Here is a 23,849-nt window from a genome sequence, read left to right on the forward strand (position 1 = left end):
CGGGGGACAAGGCTGCATTGGGGGGCAAGGCTGCAATTGGGGACAATGCTGCAATGGGGGGCAATGCTACAGATGGACACTGACAAGGCTACAGATGGACACTGATGAGGCTGCATTGATGGGCATTTAAATGTAAGTTTTTTTTCCCTTAATCTTCCCCCCTAAAAGTTTTTTTTCCTAAAATTCCCTCCTAAACTTGGGGTGCGTGTTATACGCCGATAAATATGGTATATATATAAACTATCAGCCAAAGGTCTATAATTTACGCAGCCTAACAGCAGGGCCGTCTTTAATATTGATTGAACCTTGGGCAAACATTTTATTGGGGCCCCCCCATGTAATTTCGCTCTCCACCTGCTCCGAGTCTACAATAAATAGCAGCTAGACTCAAAATCAGTTTACTGAATCAGATCAGGCAGTGATTGTGTTTGGTTGCCAGAGGTTACAGTGTATCATTACCGCTCACTGACTGGCTGCTAGAGGTTACAGCACACATGGCTCACTTATTTGCTAGAGGTTACAGCACATGACTTCTGCTTGTTGATGGTTGCTAGAGATTACTGTACATCAATACTGCTCACTGGTTGCTAGAGGTTACTGGACATTCTTGCCACTCACCAATTGGTTGCTAGAGCTTACTGCACATTATTACTGCTTACTTATTGGTTGCTAGAGGTTACTGCATATCCTACCGCTCAATAATTGGTTGCAGGAGGTTAGTGCACATCATTACCGCTCACTGGTTGCTAAAGGTTACAGCACATCATCTCCTTACTACCTGCACACAATATCCTGGGGAGGTGAGGGGACCCATCAATAGACAGAAAACTCCAATGTAATGGGGATTCATATTGACCACTAATGTAATGGGGATTTATATTGACCACTAAAGTAATGGGGATTTGCACTGACCACTGATGTAATAGGAACATTCACAGGAACCACTAATGTAAGGAGGGATTTACTCTGACCACCAATGTAAAAGGGACCTTCACACTGGCCACTAGTGTGAATGAAAGGATTGTACACCAAGTCCCAATGCATACCTCCAAACTTTTTGAGATGGGAATGAGGGACACCTATCGGCAAAAGTATGCAGGCATAGGACACACCCCTTGCCACGCCCCCTTAAAGGAGAATTGTACAAAAAAAACAAGATTGGTTAAACCCACAAGTACTTTTTACCACTACTATTCCTTTATATTGGCTTTGGGAATTTACAAATTCAGCAATTTAGAAATCAGATGAAAGGTTTAGCGCTGGAAAACACTTTTTGATAGATAAAAAGTGCATTTTATATACAACTATATAGATCAGACCAAAATGAGGGACAAATGAGGAGGAATGAGGGACAGAGGGACATTGCTCCAAATCAGGGACAGTCCCTCAAAATCAGGGACAGTTGGGAGCTTTGCCAATTTAATGAGAAGATTTACACTGACCACAATGTAACTGAGACATTTAGCCTGCTTTCACATTTGTGTGGGTTGGGAACACATGCAGAATCGCTTCCTGACACCACAGAAACATGCTGCCCTTTAGCAGATACACGGCAGTGCCATTATTTGGTAATGACACCCTCACGCATCTGCTGAGATGTGTGTATTTACATGCACCACAATTCACGGTTCATGTTATTTTGAAAAAGGGTTCCCCCTCCAATTTGCTTGCCTTTGCAGAACAGGCCGATGTTAGGCTTCATGACCACAGATGTAGGCAGGACTTTCAAGCATGCCCCTTTACCTCCCCAGTGGGCGTCATTCAGCAGAAGTGATGGTGGATATGACCTCAGGAGGACATGATATACATATGAATGTCGCCTCTATTTACATATCAATGCAGCCATTCCGCGGCTAGTTACATATTAATGTTGCCGCTATTTGCATATCAATGCAGGTTATTTACATGTAAACACAGGGCCTGCAGGTGAGTCATCTGTACATGGCCATAGGCAGAGCTGAGCAGCATTAGTAAGAGAACTTCGCACTGAGATATGGGGACACAGCATGGGACTAAAACTTCAAGGGACAAAGGAATTTGAACTGATATAGTTGGCAAGTATGAGGCAGCTGCTTTGGGCCCCACAGCAATGATGGGGCCCAGGGCAGATGTCCCTTTTGCCCTGCCTTAAAGATGGCCTTGCCTAACAACAGCTACTCTCCTGCAGGAAGAGTAATGCCCCGTACACACGGTCGGACATTGATCGGACATTCCGACTTGTCTTGCATACACACGGTCACACAAAGTTGTCGGAAAATCCGATCATTCTGAACGCGGTGACGTAAAACACGTACGTTGGGACTAGAAACGGGGCAGTAGCCAATAGCTTTCATCTCTTTATTTATTCTGAGCATGCGTGGCACTTTGTGCGTCGGATTTGTGTACACACGATCGGAAATTCCGACAACGGATTTTGTTGTCGGAAAATTTTATAGCCTGCTCTCAAACTTTGTGTGTCGGAAAATCCGATGGAAAATGTGTGATGGAGCCTACACACGGTCGGAATTTCCGACAACAAGGTCCTATCACACATTTTCCGTTGGAAAATCCGACCGTGTGTACGGGGCATTAGAGTTAAACTATGTAAAATAAAACAAATGGTATGCTACTATAGCACCACAAAAAAGATGAAAAAATTGGAAAAACAAAAATAAAGTTAAAGAAAAATCCGAAATGATTATTATATCGGGGGGAATAATAATCAAAATATCACAAAAAAGCAATAATAAGTATTCTCAATTAATCAATAAATTAGGAAAGATCGATGTAACATAATTACCCTTCCAAAATGGCGGCTGGCTTACAATGGCCATTACCAGAGTCTCCAAGATGGCTGCCTTTCCCAAAATGGTGTCTTATCAAGGTGGAGCTGCGTTCTGGCGTCCTCAATGTGCCAAATGATGAGGCATGATGATAAGCATATGAGGTGTGTATGGATTGTGATGGAGTGAGGTCTGAGGGTGTCCTGTTGTGAATGAAGGAAAACAAATGTCACCAGCACACCAAGGAGGATCTCCAGAGTAGGTCCAGTGCTTTAATCAGCGATCATATCGTTACAGCAGATTGCAATGTTTCTGAGCCACACAGGATTCCTTCTTTGTCACATGCCATGCGATATTTTCAATGTGTATGTGTGTATGTATATATATATATATTATATACAGTAGCTGGTGGGGGGCTGTGTCTTCCTTACTGATACTGTTCCTGGATTGTCAGCCCTTCTGCAGGCCTCTTAAAGCTGATGTATGGAAAGCTGACTAATAGGCACTTGCTATTAAGTGTCTCCAGATCTACATGTATTATGCACACAGTAAACTGGGCCTTTGATGCTCATGCCTTGGCTGGTAAAACCCTGTATGAATTTCCTGCCTTGTTTAGGCATCCAGGGAGCAGGATGACAGCAATCGACAGGTTACCACGGGTAGTCAAGACACTCTAAAGGAGTCTGTTACAATTCTACCCTGTGCAAAGATTCTCTTATCTGACAACTTCAAGCTTTTACGTGCAGAACCAGTCAACGGGCCAATTTAACCCTCTTCAAATCATTCCTAAAAGTCCAAAATCCTTGTGTAAGGCTGCTTGGATGCCTAAAATGGCAGAGGTACCTGCAATGCAAGTATTTTAGCAATTCCAAAGGAATGCATTGCTTTTTTTCTTATGATGTTTAAGCTAGAAGCTCATTCTTGAAGAGGGGTGCAAATTGAACAGGACAGAGCAGCAGAATGTCTTAGTGGTCAGCACCTTGCAGTACTGGGTTGCTCAAGTTCAAAACCCAACTAAGACACTTACCTGCACTGCAGGATATCAGATTAAAGCAGTTATGCAGAAGAGGTTTTCCAGCATAAGGAGTCGCCTGTTTGGTTGATGTGGCCTTCATCAGCTTAGCCGTATACTAGACATGTGCACCATCAATAAATTTGTTTCGTTCAGTTCCGTTGCGTATTAAAATTAATTCGTAATTCCTGTCCAAAATTCAATTCAGATTCGTAGGAAATACGAATTTTCGTTAGGTTCGTAAAATTTTCGTAACAATAACGAAAGTTCGTTATGATGAATTTATCATTATGAGGGGCTCCCACCATCCCTGCGCTGTGCTGACTTCCTGGGTTTTTAACTTTTAGTTTCGTTAACTTTTCGTAACAATAACAAAAGTTCGTTATGATCAATTTATCCGAAGTTCGTAAACGAAATTTCGTATTTCGTACAAAATTCGTATGCACAAAAATTCGGATTTCGGATCCTTACGAATGTACGAATTTTCGGAAATTCATACGAAACTAATCGCACATGTCTACTGTATACTTGAAGTTGTCATTGGAGGATGCTGTGTCCTTCAGGTGTATACTCATATAGGACGATTGGGTGTGTCCTTGTGGGGTGTAGCCTCGTGTTGGACTTGTCCCTAAGGGGTATATCTGTCTGCAGTTGCAGCTTGGGAGCCTGCTTTAATCCTTGCCTCTCTTCCAATGCAATGGAAGTTGGGATGAAGAATATTCTATCCTAAAGAACAATTCTGACAAGTGGGACAATCTGGTCTGCATTGCAAGAGTTTAAACTGCCCCCTTCAAGAGCTAGCTTTATCTTGATAGCAAATAGCTGGAGATGATTCTACAAGTAGAACAATCTTGTCTGCATTGCAAGAGTTTAAACAATCCCCTTAAAGGGCTATCTTCATTTGATAGCAAATATCTATGAATAATTCTACAAGTGGGATGATCTTGTCTGCATTGTGAGAGCTTAAAGCGGTGTTCTGGCCGAAATGTTACTTTTTAAATAAAAATACCCCTACAATACACAAGCTTAATGTATTCTAGTAAAGTTATTCTGTAAACTAAGGTCTGTTTTGTTAGTTTATAGCAGTAGTTTGTTATTTTATAAACTTACAGCAGGCCGTGGCCATCTTAAGTGTGGGCATCTGAAGCCAGACTGTATTTCTTCCTGGATCTCATGCTTGCAGATCTCGCACATGCTCAGTGCAGCACAAGCAGTGTAATAGGTTTCAGGTCAGGTTTCCATAGCAACGGCAGTGTCAGAGGAAGTTGCCGCCCCTTCCCAGAAGGCATTGCAAACAGGAAATGATGCGATGGGCCGCGGCCAGGGAGGAGGAAGTGAAAAATGAATACAGCAGATATACAGTAGGTGCTGAGAAAAAAATTTAAAAATACCCAATTCGTTTACAGTGCACAGTTTAGTGAGGGATGCTGAAGAGTTGTAAAAGTGGGTGGAACTCCTTCAAGGGCTACCTTCATTTGACAGCTAAGAGCTTGGTTTAATCCTGCCTCCTGCCTCAGAGTACATTTCTGCTGAATGAAAGAGGACTGTGATTCAAAAGTCAGTGTTTAACTTCAAAGGGTTTACTCCTGCAGTCCTGGCTTGGAGTCCAGAAAGAATTGAAGAGAGAGAAAGAGTCCTCAACCACGTAGTCAGCAAAGAGCCTCACTTCTGGGGGAGAGGTGGCTTACTGGTCTTATTAGTGGTGGCTGGTGCTCCTAGTTTTTTGGGGGGGCACAAACGAACTGAAAAATACTGAAACAAAAACATCAATTGCAGCCACTGTGCCATCATATGCAGCCAACTGTGCCCATCATATGCGACCAACTGTGCCCAGAGGGACATTGCTCCAAATCAGGGACAGTCCCTCGAAATCAGGGACAGTTGGGGGCTATGCACAACAAACTTCAGGGACAACATGCTCACTTGCTGCCTAATATATCCCACCCACTTCCAGATGCCATTGTAATGAGATATCGAATGTTATTCGCTTCACCTGTCAGTGGTCAATGTTATGGCTGTACAGTACATACACACACAGCACAAGGCCGTGTTCAAAATACGAGATGTTTCTTGGGGCTGCAGTTCCTCTGAGCTCCACAAGGTGGTGATCTCTCTTCTACCCAAACAAGAAGTGTCTGTGAAAGACAGACAGGAAGTGATGTCAGGTATAGACAGGAAGTTCCGGGTGAGAGGTGAGTAGGGTGAAAGTAGAGAGAAGACATTGCTGAAACTGGCATTAGAGGAGGTAATAAGATCTTATTTTCTATTTACACCCAGTAACCCCCCCCGTCATGTCCGTCCTCTTCCTCCATAGTCACTGTGATGTCTTTTATCTCCAGCAGATGATGATACACACATATATAGTGTGGAAACCTAGATTAACCCCTTTAGGGGCAAAATATTTCCCCATTTATGGGGCCGGAACACTCTTTTAATTTTGGAGATAAATTCTAGTAATATGATCCTCTAAACAAACAGCATTGACAATAAATAGACAAGACAATGACCATCCTGACCATACATGGCCTACAAAGGGCAATTATTACACTACACAGGCAGACAATGGGAAATCATTACAATATGCAGCCAACACAATGATGGAGTGCAGGGGTCAGGAGTATGGAGCATAGAGCCCCTTACATTGCTGGTCAGGAGGAAGAAAACATTCTCCAGCCTGCCATGAAGAAGATGTTCCATCATTGGTGTCAGAGGGAAGAAAATACTGAAGGTTCTGAGGGAAGTTGAGGGGCTGTGAAGGTTTAGTAAAGCTGAAAGACTTTAGGGGCCTCTAAAGGGTTAATGTAGTTGAAGGACTCTGGGACCCTTGAGGGGGCAGTCAGGCTGTAGGACTCTGAGGAATAGAGGGCTTCTGGGACTCTGAGGGACAGCGGGGGCCTCAGGGACTGTGATGACCCTCCCACCCCACCTCTACTTATTTTTCAGACCTTACAGAACTGACAATCTTAACCACCTTATTGTCTCACTGGTCAGGGCATTTGTTCTGGAATATCCAGTAAGATGAAGAAGGGCATTCCTGCACTTGTTCTTAGAGGAGTTCTCTTTTAGCTGCAAACCAGTTCTGAAAGGAAACAAACCCAACAGAGAAAAGGGAATATCTGATCCGACAGACCAAGACCTCAAAATTGTAGCACTAAACAGTCCAGATTAAATGTGTTCCCATGGGGGCAGTAGATCATAAATGTACAGCAACCCTCCTATGACCCCCTTCACATCCACATCCTATTATTGTGTGACCAACACCATCCAAATAATTCTTACTTTCATTTCCCAAATGTATCCGTCTACAAGGAGACTTGTATAGATTAAATGACGGTAACAAAGGGGATGGAGGAGGACCGGAGTCACATGACTGAGAAGATACTAAACCTCACCCTGGAGATCATCTACCTGCTGACCGGAGAGGTGAGGAGGATTCTAGGAGGTCACATGACTTCACTCTTATCTCTATTAATAAAACACAGACCTGACCGGAGAGGTGAGGTTGGATTCTGGGATTCTTACATGATATTCCTATTGGTTCTCCAATACAGAGATTTCCTCCTCTGAAGTCAGGTGATCATATGACCATCACAGTGCCTCCATGTGACTCCCTAAAACCTGAGAGACACAACATGCAGAAGATTCTAGAAGTCACCAAGAAGATGATGGAGCTGCTGACAGAAGAGGTGAGCGGTGCTGGGAATTCTGGGACATTATCCAGTAACAGACAAGGGATGTGTCTGGATGGTGACTGTATCATTGTGTGTGTCAGGTTCCTATAAGGTGTCAGGATGTCACTGTCTATTTCTCCATGGAGGAGTGGGAGTATTTAGAAGGACACAAGGATCTCTACAAGGACGTCATGATGGACAATCAGCCGCCCCTCACATCACCGGGTAAGAGGAGACTTTATTGTAAAGGAGAGAGCAGTACGGAGGGTCCACCTAGATCCCCCATCATCTGATAAACACATAGAAACAATGTATTCAGTCGGTGTGTGTGTTTCCTACAGATGGATCCAGTAATGGGAACCCACCGGAGAGATGTCCCCGTCCTCTGTATTCCCGGGATTCCACACAGGAAGGTCACACCATCCCTCACCATCATCAGGTAGATGATTGACAATTATTGGTAGTTCTGATTTATACACAGCATGTTTGTTACAATGAATGTTTTATTATATATTTAGAGTGGAAACCGCAGGGATGATAATATTGTTGTTAAAGAAGAGTATAAAGAGGAGGATGAGGAGTATGGAGTGATGGAGGAGTTTTCAGAAGGACACAAGGATATGATGGAGCCACCTAATACCAGGAACCCACCAGAGAGATGTCCCCATCCTCTGTATTCCCGGGATTCCAAATTGGAAGATCACACCATCCCTCACTGTTACAAGGTTGGTGGGACGGAGCTTATAAAACACAGATTTATGGAGACAATGTGTGGATTTTTTTTAATGTGATGTCATAATAATAAAGCTTATATTTTACAGATTATTTTTTCTCTCATTTTCTTGGTTTAGAGTGGAGATCCAATCGATACAAAATTTGAGATTAAAGCAGAAGAAGAAGAGAGGTATGTGAGGGATGATCAGCAGTCTATGGAGGAGGATGGAATAACGGGGACATTTATAGAGGAGGACACTCCTACAGAGATCAGCACAGGTGGGTCATTAATACTAAATACATTCCTCCACCCATACTGCTCACTGATTGGTCCAGAGTAGGGCAAGGACTGGGTGATATCAGCCTAGAATACCCTGGTCACTTTCTTGAGCTGTGTTCCCCTTCTGTCTTCTACCTCATGCCTGGGTCTAACAGAATCTCTGACAGAGCAATTCTCCTGGGGTTACTTGCTCTGTTGTTTGTTTGCTGTGCCAGGTGGAGGGATAATGGAAAATTGATATCAATACTCACTGTCACTTTTCTTTCCTGGCTCTGCCTCATGCCAGCTGACTGTGTTTCAACTCAGCCCCCTTGACCCTCCTGGGACGTTCCTGAATAGTATAAAAGGACAGCAGTACCTAGTGGAGGTGTTCTTACACATAGCCTGCGACAGACCAAAACCAAAGCTCCCATTAGGCCATATTGAGATAACCTCACATCCAGTTTATAGTGTTTAATGAAAATATTCTGAGAACGTCAGCATTCGCCGCCTTACAGACCACGTCAGCTGACACCTTAGACCAAGCTGTCCAGGAGGACGAAACCGCCTTTGTGGAATGTGCCAGGATCTCCTGAGGGGGGAGAGGCCTTGCATGGAGTAGGATGGCTGGATTGTCTTCACTATACATGGAGAAAGGACTCTTGGAGGGGCCTGCAACGCCCATCCTGGGATTTTGTGGAAACACAAAGAGAGCATCCGTCCTGAAGTATCAATGATTGAAGTATCAACTTAAGGTCTAATCCCTCCAGACCAGGTTCTCCCACTGGGGAGGGTCTAAAGGATGGAAGAACAGATTCCCAATTAAAATGGAATTCTGACGACACCTTGGGTAGAAAACTTGAAGAAGGTCTCAACACCACACTATCCAGAAGGAAGGTACAGTATGGCTCTTTGCAGCAGAATACCGCAATGTTGGAGACCCGCCTTACTGAGACTATGGCCGTGAGAATTCTGTCTTTAGCGTGGGATACTATAATGGACTATTCAAATCTGAGAAAAAGGGTGACTTCAAAAATCCTCTCAAGAGTAATGGCAGATCTGAGTATGCCCAATAGGCTCTGCTATGTACTGTTAACTGCGAAACCTGCAATAAAAATAATAATAAAAGAAAAAAAAATAATGGCAGATCCCACTTTGGGAAGAAAGGACATATAGCAGGGCAAATCTTGATTGCTGCTTTGAGAAATCGGATTACCAGAGACTCCTTATACCACAATGAATCTGTAAGAGCCGAACGTGCCTACACCTGAACCTTAAGGGTGTTGTAGCTCAACCCTGTGTCCAGCCTGATTTGTAAAAAGTTCAGCACATTATCCACCGTGGGGAAGCGAAAGGCAAATCCACGTTGAACAGAAAAGGCTTCCAACTTCTGCCATATTCTATAATAAGTTGTCTTGGTAGAAAACTTCCTAGCAGACAGGAGGGTGGACATCACTGACTCTGAGAGAGTCAGACCTTGCAGTTTGTTCCTTTCAAATTCCACACAGTTAAGGCTAGACAGGCTGGGTTAGGGTAAGTCTGATCATTGAGAAGGAGTAAATCTCGGGCTTGAGGCACCAGGTGATTTAGAAGGGGAAACCATGGCCTCTTCGGCCAGAATGCAATGATCACGATTGCAGACACTTCTTCCTCCATTATCTTGATCAATGATTTGAGAATTAGAGCTTTTGGTGGAAACAGGTAGACCTGCCTGAAGTTCCAACTCTGAGACAGGGCATCCTGGGCTTGAACTTGTGGACAGGAGTAGCGGGAGAAAAATAGAGGTACCTGGCAGTTGAATGGAGTTGCCATTAAATCTATACTGGGTACTTCCCACTGAGTGAACACCTTTGACAAATACTTTGGATTCAGCATCCACTCCGTGTGGAGCGAGAATCTGACCGCCAACTTATCCGCCAGAGAGTTCTGAGGACCCCTTAGACAGGTCCTGCAAATGGGCTTCGGCAAACATAAAAAAATCTCTGCTGTGACCTGGAGAAGCTGCAACTCTTCATGCCCCCTTGCCTCAATACATACGACACTGCCGTCACATTGTACATAAGAAGCCTGACCCTCTTGCCCCGAATGATGGGCAAAAATGACCTGAGTGCTTCCCTGGCCACTCTCAGTTCCAGGAGATTGGAGGAACACGGCAGAAGAGGAAGCCATGTTCCCTGAGCCCTCAAGTCCAGACATTGAGCCCCCCACCCTAGATACTGGCATCCAACATAACCGTGATCCAGTCTCCAGAGTTGATGGGCCTTGCCGGAGAGAGACTGCTCTCCATCAACCCTGGAGACTGGATCACGGTTACGACACTGCATGCTATTTCTCAGTCTGTCTTTTACTAGGACCCCTAGATCCTTTTCCATCCTGGAATGCCCTAAGGGTTCTCCTCCATAATGAGTAACTTGCATTTATATTTTTACCCCCCCATTGCATTGCCTTACATTTACCAATGTTAAACTTCATTTGCCATCTAGTTGCCCAATTCATTAATTTATTCAGGTCCTCTTGTAAAAGTTCTATATTCTGCTGTGATGTTATTGCCCTGCTTATTTTTGTGCCATCAGCAAACACTGAGATTGAGCTATGTATCCCATCCTCTATATCATTTATAAATAAATTAAACAAAATTGGTCCCAGGACTGAGCCTTGGGGTACCCCACTAACCACTCTAGACCATTCTGAGTATACGTTATTTCTCACCACCCTTTGGACTTGTCCCCACAGCCAGTTTTCTATCCAAGAACAAGCCCCATGGTCTATACCCACCAACCTCACTTTGTAGATTAAGCGTTTGTGGGTGACTGTACCAAATGCTTTTGCAAAATCCAGATACACGACATCCACCGGCCTACCCTTGTCCAGATGGCAGTTCATTTCCTCGTAGAATATTAATAGGTCAGTTTGGCAGGAGCCACCTTTTGTAAACCCATGCTGATTACTGCGAATTATTATACTTTTTGCATCAGAAAATTCTTGGATATGGTCCCTCATCATCCCCTCAAATAGTTTACATACTACCAATGTTAGACTGACTGGTCTGTAGTTTCCAGCACTATATCTCTGCCCTTTTTTGAATGTTGGTACCACATAGGCTTTTTGCCAATCAGCTGGTACCAATCATGTCAGTATGCTGTCCTTAGAGTTTAGGAATAACAGTCTGGCTATAACCTGACTGAGTTCTTTAAGGACTCTTGGGTGTAAGCCATCTTGTCCTGGAGATTTATTCATGTTAAGCTTCTCCAGTCGTTTCCGGACTCCGGCCTCTGTTAGCCACTAGGGTAGATCCTGTGACGTGTTACTAACAATACAGTTGTGGTTGTTATATCCATCCTTTTCCTGTGTGAAGACTGAGGAGAAGAAAACATTTAGTACAGCTGCCTTCTCCTTGTCATCTGTAACCATTTTCCCTTACCTGTCCTTTATGGGGCCTATGTGTTCACCATTTTACTGTTAGGCTGGGTTCACACTAGTGCGAATTGGATGCGGATTTCCCGGCATCCAATTCGCATGACAGAAGATTTTGACCGGCTCTCTATGGAGCCGGTTCACACATCTTCGTGGGGCTGTGGAGCGGCTTGCACAGGAGTCCTGCGTCAAAAATTCATCCCTGATTCGTCCCTGAAACGAAGAACAGGGACACACCGGACCCCTGCTGCGAGCCACATCCATTTTAGATGTGAACCCAACCTTAATATATTTGAAAAAAATTCTAGAGATCTTTTTTACTCTCCTCCTCCTCCGCAATGTGTCTCTCATAGTCTTTTCTTTAGCCGCCCTGATTGCATTCTTACGCTTCTTATTGCATTACTTGTAGTGTTGGAATTCTGACAGTGCCCTTGCTTTTTCCTTTTTAAAGGCCATTTTTTGTCCTTAATATGACATTTTACGTTTTGGTTCAGCCACCCAGGTTTAACCTTTGTTCTTCTATATTTATTACCCCTTGGAATGCACTCGGTGATACTTTTATTTAAAAGTATCGTAAGTAATGTTCCTAAAGCACTCCTATTTTTCCTCCATGTTCAATGCTTCAAGGATTTGGTCCCACTTAATATTCTGCAGCATTGAGCGCAGTCTAGAAAAGTTGGCTCTTTTGAAATTTAGTGTTCTTGTACTCCCCTTGTGCCTTCTATTCCTATGATTTATGCTGAATGTAATAATCCTGTGGTCGCTAGTTCCCATGTTGTCCCGTATTTCCACATCTGAAATCAGATCTGTAACCCATAGTATAGAAGCATTATAGCACATATAGCCCATAGTATAGAAGCATACAGTGTTGCCAACTGTCAGCAAATTTACAGACAGTTTGTAAATAATCAGTGATTTTTACAACTGTCTGTAAATATCAGGGGCTGAAAGTTTGTCATGCTATGTTGACTTTTTAAGTATAAAACAATCAAATTACTTGTCATGGGTATTGTCAGTGTTTTCATACTGTGTTTATACTGTTTAAATATCAATTGTCTTAGTTTTTAATAGGAGTTCTGTAATTTTTCCAAGTTGTCACTCAGTAATAAATGGGCTCTGTCACTACATTTTTAGTTTTTTGTCAGGAGGTTGGCAACACTGGAAGCATACAGCACATATAGACCATAGTATAGAAGTATATAGCACATATAGCCCATAGATACAAGCATACAGCACATAGCATACACAGGTCATAGAGCAGACAGCAATAATAGTACACAGCATAAAACCTATACCATCAGCATAAAGGGCACACCAACTTAAGAGTGCATCTGCTATCCCTCACATAGTACATAAGAAGGACACAGCCATGTCTTACCAGCACAAACAGCAGCAGATCCAGGACAGCAGCAAAGTAGAAAGCGCAGGAGGAGATTTTAAAGGAAGTGCTCTCCTCTTGTCCAATGAGCACCCAGCAACCTTCAGCCAATCCAGGAACAGGAAAAAGGAGCAATCACTAAGCAGACGATGACATCATCACTCCGCCCCGCCTCTGAATGTTGCAGGGACCCAGAAGGAGGAAGATGAAAACACTAGACATACACTAACCAGCATGGAGCGCACGCTCCACCATCATGACACATGCGGATTAGGAGACAAGTTGAGAGCAGAGGGAGAGAGCAGACAGGATGGCAATAGCCCGTCATGAGGAGTATCCAATTTCAGGAGGGTTTACCCTCAACAAGAGGACCTTCCACTGTGGGACCAAATGGCAGGAATACTTTAGCTGAAACCACAGGAATGTCCATAGCGAGGACAGAAAAAGAACACCTCCACCAGGTACAGCCATTCTTTTATACTATCCAGGAATGTCCTATGGGGGTCAAGGGGGTGGAGTTGACCCACACTCAGCTGTCATGACGCAGGAAATGTCTGTATAGTCTCAGATCCTAGTTACTAAATGCAGTCTTAGGAGATGGGAGGCAGCAGTGTGGGACCTCTGCAACTTGTCTCATGTAAATATTTAAGCTTCCACTGATTACTGAATACCAATATTATGAGTCCTGACCCTTACACTGTATAATTTATATTGTACATTATATACTCCTGACCCTTGCACTGTATAATTTATGTTGTACATTACATACTCATTACCCCTGCACTATATACTCTTATGTTGTACATTACATCATTCTGAACCATATAGTCCTAACTGTTGTAACCTATATAATAAGTTGTACATTTCATAAGACTCTTTTACATCCATTTTCTACCAGCTGGACATTTTATATCTGATAATTTGATTGGAGCACAGAATTTTACATGTTGCTAATAATGTGATAACATCCTCAAACTTTGGAACCTTAAACAGAAGGTGATAATGAGGTTAGAGTCAATAACCCAATGATGATGGTCTTCAGGATCAGTCCAGTCTTCATCTTGGTTGATCTCCCCCCATCCTCACTCTCTGACCTCCGGTGGGGCTCAGGCCCACTGTTATTCATGACTAAATAATGGACTAATGAAGGAAGTGCAGTACTTCTTGTGTTGGGAGGATGGCAATGAGTGATAAAAGAGGTGGGGACACTCGCCCTATAATCCCCTCATCACTGTCACTGAACTGGTGGGAGATCAGAGGACCCATTTACTAGTTACATTGAGGGGGAATTGTAAGATCCTCATAGACAAAGCTGCCTGATGTGGGCGGAGTCCTGGTTTAGGGGAACCAATCTGTTCATGTCTAGTAATAACCTTTTTATTTCTATTTTAGTACATGGACGGGAGATGAGGAAAACCTCAGAGGATTGTCTCACTTTGTCTCCAGACTGTAAAGTAGAAGATGAGGACATCACACAGTATAGTCCAGGAGAAAACCCGGCTACCTCAAATGTCCATCCGGCACCACACAGTGTAGATGGACCATCGTATTCCTCTTATCCTGAGGAACCTCAGACTGTGAGGGACGGTGCCGTCCTTCCAACAGATAAGAGGTTTTCCTGTACTAAGTGTGGGAAGTGTTTCTGTCTTAAATCTGAACTTAATGTGCATACAAGATCTCACACCGGGCTGAAACCATATTCCTGTCCTGAGTGCGGGAAATATTTTTCATATAAGGTCAATATTCAAATACACCAGAGATCTCACACGGGGGAGAAGCCGTATTCCTGTCCTGAGTGCGGGAAAAAATTTTCACAGACATCCACTCTTTACAGACATCAGAGATCTCACACTGGAGAGAAGATGTATTCTTGTCCTGAGTGTGGGAAATGTTTTTCACATAAGTACAGTCTTCAAACACATCAGAGATCTCACACGGGGGAGAAGCTGTACTCCTGTCCTGAGTGCGGGAAACGTTTTTCACAGACGTCCAATCTTTACAGACATCAGAGATCTCACATGGGGGAGAAGATGTATTCCTGTCCCGAGTGCAGGAAATGTTTTTCACAGAAGTCCCATCTTCAAATACATCAGAGATCTCACACAGGGGAGAAACCATATTCCTGTCCTGAGTGTGGAAAAAGTTTTTCACAGACATCCACTCTTTACAGACATCAGAGATCTCACATGGGGGAGAAACCATTATCCTGTCCTGAGTGAGGGAATTTTTCTTCAATGAAGTACTGTCTTCTTGTACATCAGGGATCCCATACAACCCTCGAGGTGTATTAGTGCCTTGAGTGCGGGAAATGTCTTCTATATGAATGTTGACAGCTCACACCCTGGTAAATACCTCAGATATACTCCATGGCTCATCTTTATCATGTAAGAAACCGTTCATAAGGAGATCAAAGTTCACTCAAGACATGGATGAAGTGTTGTACTGTGTTGGCCATTGATAGCCAATGAAAAGTAAACACTTCATTTTTTTGTGATGTAAGTTTTCACAAATGCTTACAGGCCTTTTTTTTTAATTCAATAAATGACCAGCATTCACACAGCTGTTGTGAATATTGGTCGAATTTTATTTCATACAGTGATTTCCTCGGCTCCATCTAGTGGTCATATTGCAGTATTGTGCTATATTTACTGTTTGAGGCTTTTCAGGAAAAGTTCCCCATTATGGTCACTAGATGGAGCTGAGGATCATAGGAAATCACTGCCTTAATTTTACAGGTATAATATAAAATGGCTGAATGAATGATTGTCACATTTGTCCAACAATTTTTTTAGAAATGGACCCACTTAGGAGTACATTGGACATTGGAGGATAAAAGTTTTTTTAAGCCAACACTATTAAACCAACCAATGATTTAAAATGGGAAATACTGCATTTTGCCTTTTAGATGGACTGTCAAACAGGTGTGGAACAATTTGTCCTTGGGTGTTAAAGTGGTTGTAAAGGAAGGTTTTTTTTATCTTAATGCATTCTATGTATTAAGATAAAAACTTCTGTGTGCAGCAGCTCCCCTCAGCCCCCTAATACTTACCTGAGCCCATCTCTATCCAGCAATGTTGCAGGAGAGACTCAGCTGCCCAGGACTCCCCTCCTCATTGATTGAGACAGCAGCAGAGCACCATTGGCTTCCGCTGTTGTCAAGCAAAGTCAATGGGCCAATAAGGAGAGAGAGGGGGCTGGGCCTAGCCAAGACTCAGTGTCTGAATGGACACACTGAGCCTCGGTTTGGGTGCCCCATAGAAAGCTGCTTGCTGTGGGGGCACTCAGCAGGAGGAAGGGGCCTGGAGAGTCAAAGAGGGACCTGAGAAAAGGAGGATCTTGACTGCTCTGTGCAAAACCACTACACAGACCAGGTAAGTATAACATGTTTTTTGTATTTTTAAACACAAGAAAACAAGAATTTAGCATCGCATTATTTGTGCCCATGAAACCTATACCAGAAAATGACTAGAGAGTCCAGAGCCCAAAAACATTTAATCAGTGACATCGACATCAGGGGTTTGATAGCTGCTGCTAATCCAGGACTGATTCATTTTGCCAAATGTCAGCCGGTTAACGGAGTCTGTACACAGGCACGCTATTTTATCTGTCACAAAACCTCTGGCAGCACCGAATGCCCGTTCATAATGGGCAAGTACAGGCCAGTGGTCTATTCTCATGACCCAGTAACCCCGTGGATCGTCTACTGGAAAGTTCTCCATGTCTGTTTTCGCCTCTAGAAAATTTTCCACCATATGATGCAGGCGCTGCTGATAGGATTTTGAAGCTGACAGCCCTGGGTGCCGAGGACTAAAATTTTTTTGAAATGCATCACTTAGGTGGCCCCCTTCTACACCGCTCCTCCTTTGATCAACAGAAGCCTCAAAACTAGCTTTTTCATGAGACTGTAACCTACCAGAGTCTGTAAAGGCATTACATAAACTCCTCTTTAAGGTGTCCTTGAGATATTTTATCCAAGATGAATTCAGAGACTTTCCCCTTGTAATGGTGGTCAAGGAGAGTTGCCAGCCAATAATGATCCTTCTTCTTGATGCCACAAATTCTCAGGTCCTTTCACAGGCTTTGAAGAATAAGGGAGCCCATGCACCAAAAGTTTGCGGAGGCATGAGAAGCAGAATCCTTGGGTTCACTGAGTATTACAGTATCTGGAACTGCCTCCTCCCAGCCACATACTACTTCCAAGGTTTCTGGGGCCTGAAAACCATCTCTTAGGGATTGATGTACAGTATGTCTTTCTCTGCTTCAAAGGCCTCCAAAACTGCCAGAATCCTCCTCCTCCTCCTCCCTCTCCTCTTGGGTGTTCTGTGGCTTTGCAAGAATGATGTCTACATATAGTGGGCCTTGAGAGGAAAGGAAGACCTGCTCTTCCTTCGAGTGCCCTGTCCATAATGCCATGCAGAGTATGCTTCAGCAGGAACACAAGAGGGATTGTGTCACTGATGCATGCATTGTCTACAATTGGAGAGCCTACAGAGGGGGGATAACACTGTTAAACAACAAATTGACAGGCATGTTTCCCCAGTCACAGCGCATTGCTAAGTTGGCGATGGCGATGATGAGGCTGGAGGGGATAATGATGATGGGGTCACTGTCATGACTTGGGTGCCAGATAGAGCAGGGGAGGGAAGTGAGGGGGGGCACAACTCCACCAAGGCAGGATGTACTCCAGAGGCAGCCATCATGGAAGAGTAGAGAGAAGCAACCCTATTCCATCAGATTGTGGAGTTGTTATCTCCCGGCCCACTTCCCACAGCTAAGCTGTGTGGGCCTTTTTAAGTACATGTGCAGTGGATCACACTGTTGCAATTTGCAATCTCTGCCGCAAGCATGGAAAAAACACCAGCCATTTGGGTACCACATGCTTGACAAAGCATTTAACCTCCCACCACTCAACTCGTTGGCTAGAGCACCTGAAAGGTACACAAAAGGGACACAATTCTTCTCCTCCTCACCTCTCATGTGTAACCCCGCTATATCTCATGACCTTTCAGCAGCCTCCACTGAAAAGGATGATGGTATTGCAAAGGGTGTTACAGGTCCTTGCAACACGTCTGCCAGCAGCACACCACCAGCTGTAGAGTATAGCAGGCAAGTTTCTTCCAGCTGCTGCATCAAACAAAATACACACCCTGCCACCCACATGCCCAGTGTATAAATTTCAGCCTGGCCAAATTACTGGCTTTACAACTCCTCCCTTTCTGTCTGGTGGATTCTGCCCCTTCCGTGAATTTGAAGAATATGCTGTACCACAATGGCAGGTTCCTAGTCGCTATTTCTTTGCATGTAAGGTCATTCCCACTCCGTACCATCACACGGAAGGCAATGTTTTGGCATTGTAGGGCAAGGCAGTCAGCAGCAAGGTCCATGTTACAGTTGACACGTGGTCCAGCAAGCATGGTCAGAGGCGTTATATTTTGTTTACAGCACACTGGGTAACTCTGCTTGCAACTAGGCAGGATGCAGGACAGGGTTCAGGCCACGTCTCCATACAGCTGGTGGTAATGATGCAAGATCTTGCAGCTCCACCCCTCCTCCTCCTCCATGCCCTCCTCTGCTAAATTGTCCTATGAACCACCAGTACCCCCTAAGGGTTTAAGGGGCTATTCAACAAGTCAGGCTAAAAGATGCCATGCAGTGCTTTAGCTGGTCAGTCTAGGGGACAGGAGCAGAGATTCTTTCAAATGTGCAGGGGCAGGCACAGAGGTGGTTCATGCCACAGAAGCTTGAGCCAGGAATGGTGGTGTGCGATAATGGCACTAACCTGTCTGCCCTTTGACATGGAAAGTTGACACGTGCCATAGCTGGCACATGTCTTCAATTAGGTGGTGCAGCATTTCTTAAACAGGTACCCAGGGTTGCAAGATCTTCCAAGGCAGGCCATAAGAGTCTGTAGCCATTTCAGGCGGTCATACACAGCCAGTGTTTGGCTGAAATTCAGCAGGAATTCCACCTGCCCGTAAACCGCCTGATTTGTGACATGCCCACCAGGCAGAACTCAACTTTGGTGATGCTGCAGCAGCTGCATATGTAGCAGAGGGCCATCAACGAGTACCTGTGGTGAGTATGGCACAAAGACAGGCTCAAGGAGTTCGGCTTTTTTCCCACGCCAATGGCTGCTGATAAAGGATGCATGCACTGTACTGTCACCATTTGAGGAGGCAACAAGGATGGTGATCCATGACAATGCATGCATCAGTGACACTATCCCTCTTGTGTTCCTGCTGGAGCATACTCTGAATGGCATTATGGACAGGGCACTTGAGGCAGAGCAGCAGGAGGAAGAGGAGGACTTCCTTTCCTCTCAAGGAAATGCAGACACCATTCTTGCAACGCCACAGAACACACAAGAGGAGAGGGAGGAGGAGGAGGATTCTGGCAGTTTTGGAGTCATAGAAGCAGATGAAGACATACATCAAACCTTAAGAGGTGGTTTTCAGTTCCCAGAAACCTTGGGAGTAGTACGTGGCTGGGAGGAGGCAGTTCCAGAAACTGTAATCCTCAGTGACCCCGAGGACTCTGCTTCTCATGCCTCCATAAACTTGCGGTGCATGGGCTCCCTTATTCTTCAAAGTTTGAGAAACTACCCGAGAGTTTATGGCATCAAGGAGAAGGATCATTATTGGTTGGCAACCCTCTTTGACCACCTTTACAAGGGGAACATCTCGGAACTCATGCTGCATTCCCAGAGGGAGCACAGGATGAAATATATTGAGGACACCTTAAAGAGGAGTTTATGTAACACCTTTCCAGACTCTGTTGATAAAAGGAGGAGCGGTGGAGAAGGGGGCTGCCTAAGTGATGCATTTCAAAATATTTTTAGTCCTCAGCTTCCATATCCCATTGGCAGCGTCTGCATCATATAGTGTAAGATTATCTAGGGGTGAAAACAGACATGGAGATCTTTCCAATAGAAGATCCACTGGGTTTCTGGGTCATAGGAATAGACTACTGGCCAGAACTTGCCCAGTTTGCAATTGAGCTGCTGGGCTACCCTGTATCCAGAGTGCTTTCCGAACAGGCATTCAGTGCTGCTGGAGGTTTTGTGACAGATCAAAGAGCTTGTCTGTCCACAGACTCCATTGACTGGCTGACATTTGTAACAATGAATGTGTCCCGGATTAGCAGCAGCTATCAAGCCTCTGATGCCGATGTTGCTTAGTAAATGTTTTTGGGATCCGTAATCTCTGCAAAACTGTCTAGGCTGCCTAGCTTTGTGGGTGTTGATTTTATCTTGAGGATTTTTTTTGGTATAGGTTTCACGGGCACAATTAAGACTGGCTCCCTAAGTCGTTTTTTTTAAACATAAAGAAAGCTTGCAGTGAAAATCAATTTAAATGTCATTTTTTTCTTTATAAATGTCATTTTTGCTGCAGCAGGTTCTTTACACAGTAAAGATGTGCCACTTTACAGGCAAACTAAGGGGACCCCCAGGCACTATATTTTAAGGATTTTTGCTTTTTTTTTGTTTCACTTTAAGCATCATTAAAATCACTGCTCCTTTAAAAACAATCTTTTTTTTTTGCATTGATACATGTCCCCCAAGTCAGTACCTAGCCCACCGTGCCCTTTTTATGACCAGAAACTTGCATATAAGCCTTTAAAATGGGTACTTTTGATTTTTCTAGTTCGGCTCCCATAGAGTTTAATAGGTGTCCTGGTTCAGGATCAGGAGTAGTTGCAGATGGCAAGCATTCAGCTTTGAACTTGGTGTGTCTAACGTTAACAGAACAAGCTCCAAGAGGATTCAACCCCAAACCAAAAGTAAGTCAGCATCTAAAAATACTGTAGCTGTGGACTTTGACTATTGGGGCACTTACCTGTCCAGCCATCCAGCGTTGTCTGCACCCGAGCCAATTTTGGATTCCACTCTCGTATGCTTTGGCTGTCATCTTGGCTATGGGCAACCCACTGTGAACCCTATTATTCAAGTGCTCTAAATAAATAAATAAATAAATCTCCTGCATTACCAAAAAAATGGAAATGTAAGAAAGCTAGGGGGCGCTAGATACCATACTAATCAAGTGCTTTAAATAAATAAATCTCCTGCATTACCAAAAAAATGAAAAACATAATAATGACAAATCATAATTAGATTACACATTGAAGTGCCCACAATAGTGAAAAAAATATATAGTGATTGATTGTCCACATAAAAAAGTGATTTGAAGTGGTTGAAGTGATATCTTTCAATATTATCCCAATCTTGTTGCTGTAAACAAAAGGTTTTCCATCACCAAAGGAAAATAAGAAAAGGAAAACACCTCGAAGTAGTAGATATCTGCTTACCAGATACCAATGACTCCTTTAGTTAAAAAGAGAGTCACTAGCGCTTGTGCAGGGTTGTGCCTGCTCACATGGATGGCCGGACTGTGGTTGGTATTATAGGCATGGATCGTTCCCGTCAAGCTCATTCAAGATAGGATAAGGATACATAGGAAACAAAAACAGTCTCCATAGCGTAAAACCATTTATTAAAAAAGTAAACAAATTAAAAAGCCAAATGGCCGCTTACATTGGTGGGTGCCTACCCGGCACTGGGGCTGCTTGCATGTCAGGGTGACTTCGCAGTCAGAAAAAGCCTTTCATGTCTCCTCCACGCTGGCGTGCGTTCCAGCTTACACAGGGGGGCAGCCAAAGGATTTTTTGAATATCTATTTTTTTGATTATTCAAAAATTGGGGAGCAGCTTACATTGATTGTTTATATATTTCCACAAATTTTCTTTATTGTTGGGAATGTTTTCTTACTAGATGTATCACCAGTATATGTAATTCATATATATTATCTGCTATCGACACCACTGGCGCGAAGGTTTTTACTATTTTCTTCAACCCACTGTGAAGCCTGGTGGCTTCACAGCCAGATTCCTACTCTACATATGCGTGAATTGCACTGCACTTTGTGAATGGTCTGGCTGCAGTGTAAAGCTGGGGGATGGGGGCCCGAATGTATGCCTCAGTTCACATCTGACACACATATTTCTCCTGTCTGCTACATGTATCCAAAAGATTAGGTGTAATTTTGTACCCAAAACAAAAAAATAAAAATTGGAAGAAGACATTATGAGGTAAGCAAACTTGCCCCCTGCAGCTGGAGCTATCACAGTTCTGAAAATGCTTATAAGACAGGTTGATCTTCTACAACTGCAGTGAGAAAGACTAGCTACCTTGCAAAAAAAAAAAACACAAACTAGTAGATAAGTTTGTCAAAACATTATAAACCTGAATCATAAAAATACAAAACATTAAAAAATCATAAATAACAATCAAACAATATAAAAAAAAAGGTAATGTATATATTCGGAATGTATAATGCGCGAATATTAACCTCCCAATATAACACGGTGTAACCTCCTAATGGTTAATCAGTGAATCATGTGCAAAATAATCAAATGGAGCCTATTATAAATAGCATAACATCCTGCACCATAACAAAATCCTTTAACTAAATATCAATGTGATAGTAAATTATTGAACACAATAAAAAAGAAAGAAAGAAAGATGAGATATATAAATGTGATGAACCGCAGTGCACAGATATCTCAATAGGACAGCATACCGCTGTGAAGAAATATAACGTCTTTGATGATTGATGAATATAGACAGGTTTCAATGAGTAATCCCCAGTGATAGATGGCTGCGGTCGGGAGGAGCCAGTGAAGAGCACTGCTGTGTCTGCATATCTGATATTTAGTTATAGGATTTTGTTATGGTGAAGGATGTTATGTTATTTATAATAGGCTCCATTTGATTATTTTGCACATGATTCACTGATTAACCATTAGGAGGTTACACCGTGTTATATTGGGAGGTTAATATTAGTGCATTATAAATTCCGAATATATACAACACTTTTTGTGTGATATCAGTTCACATACACAATAATTGCAGCTATATTATTTGGTCATCTTCTAGTATTTGTCACTTATTTATTTATTTACTAGTTCATATCAGCGCTTTAGTACACTTTTTACTATAAAAAAAAGGTAAAACATTATTTGTTTAGAAAATATAATAATAAGGGCTGGTCAGGAGCAGGACCAACCCCCAGTTGCCACTCCAAATACTGTATTCGGTGTCCGTCAACCTCGTCAGCTTCCTCATCTCCTCCATGGACGGGTCTGTCAGCACTGTGGAGAAAAATAGAAAAGAAAATTAGCTGCAGATACAATAACAACTACATCTAAAACTAGGAACATTAGCATATCAGCCATGGATTGCATACATTCTTGGTCAAACATGATAATTTGCTGGGCCACACACTCAGCCTCAAATCATTAACCCTGCAAAATTATTAAATGCACATGTAAGGTGAGTTCCTTGGCCAACAAGATTATATTTTTTTACTCAACCTCCATAAATATCTCTACGTTCGGAATGATGTCCATTTCCATCCACACAGGGTCAGAGTTCCCTATTGGCCAAATGGTATGATTATTCAGGTGTGTGCTGGAAGAGAGACAGCCCAGCTCCCAGGAAGCTGAGGCATGGCCTTAATCTATTAGGCGTGAGGCATGAAGATGGTAGAGACCACAGTGGACCAAGCATATATAGTTACATATAGTTAGTCAGGTTGAAAAAAGACACAAGTCCATCCAGTCCAACCATAAAAAAAAACACTTT

The 23,849-nt window shown here is 43.3% G+C and overlaps 3 protein-coding genes across 3 annotated transcripts in view; 2 read left to right on the top strand and 1 right to left on the bottom strand.

Moving 5' to 3' along the window:
- The window catches only part of LOC141121670 (uncharacterized), a 271,996-nt gene that overhangs the window by 207,207 nt on the left and 40,940 nt on the right, over window positions 1-23,849 (bottom strand). The window lies entirely within an intron of this gene.
- LOC141121642 (uncharacterized) overlaps window positions 1-23,849 on the top strand; it is a 226,262-nt gene that overhangs the window by 38,608 nt on the left and 163,805 nt on the right. The window lies entirely within an intron of this gene.
- Window positions 5,921-16,693, top strand: LOC141121672 (uncharacterized). Its single transcript, XM_073611363.1, has 8 exons — window positions 5,921-6,019; window positions 7,084-7,197; window positions 7,326-7,460; window positions 7,547-7,670; window positions 7,787-7,884; window positions 7,964-8,170; window positions 8,297-8,438; window positions 14,603-16,693. Exons 2-8 carry the CDS (start codon window positions 7,102-7,104, stop codon window positions 15,427-15,429), a joined length of 1,629 nt encoding a protein of 542 aa, XP_073467464.1. The 5' UTR covers window positions 5,921-6,019; window positions 7,084-7,101; the 3' UTR covers window positions 15,430-16,693.

Source organism: Aquarana catesbeiana, unplaced genomic scaffold (assembly GCF_042186555.1).
Source record: "Aquarana catesbeiana isolate 2022-GZ unplaced genomic scaffold, ASM4218655v1 unanchor228, whole genome shotgun sequence".
NCBI classification, from domain to species: Eukaryota; Metazoa; Chordata; class Amphibia; order Anura; family Ranidae; genus Aquarana; species Aquarana catesbeiana.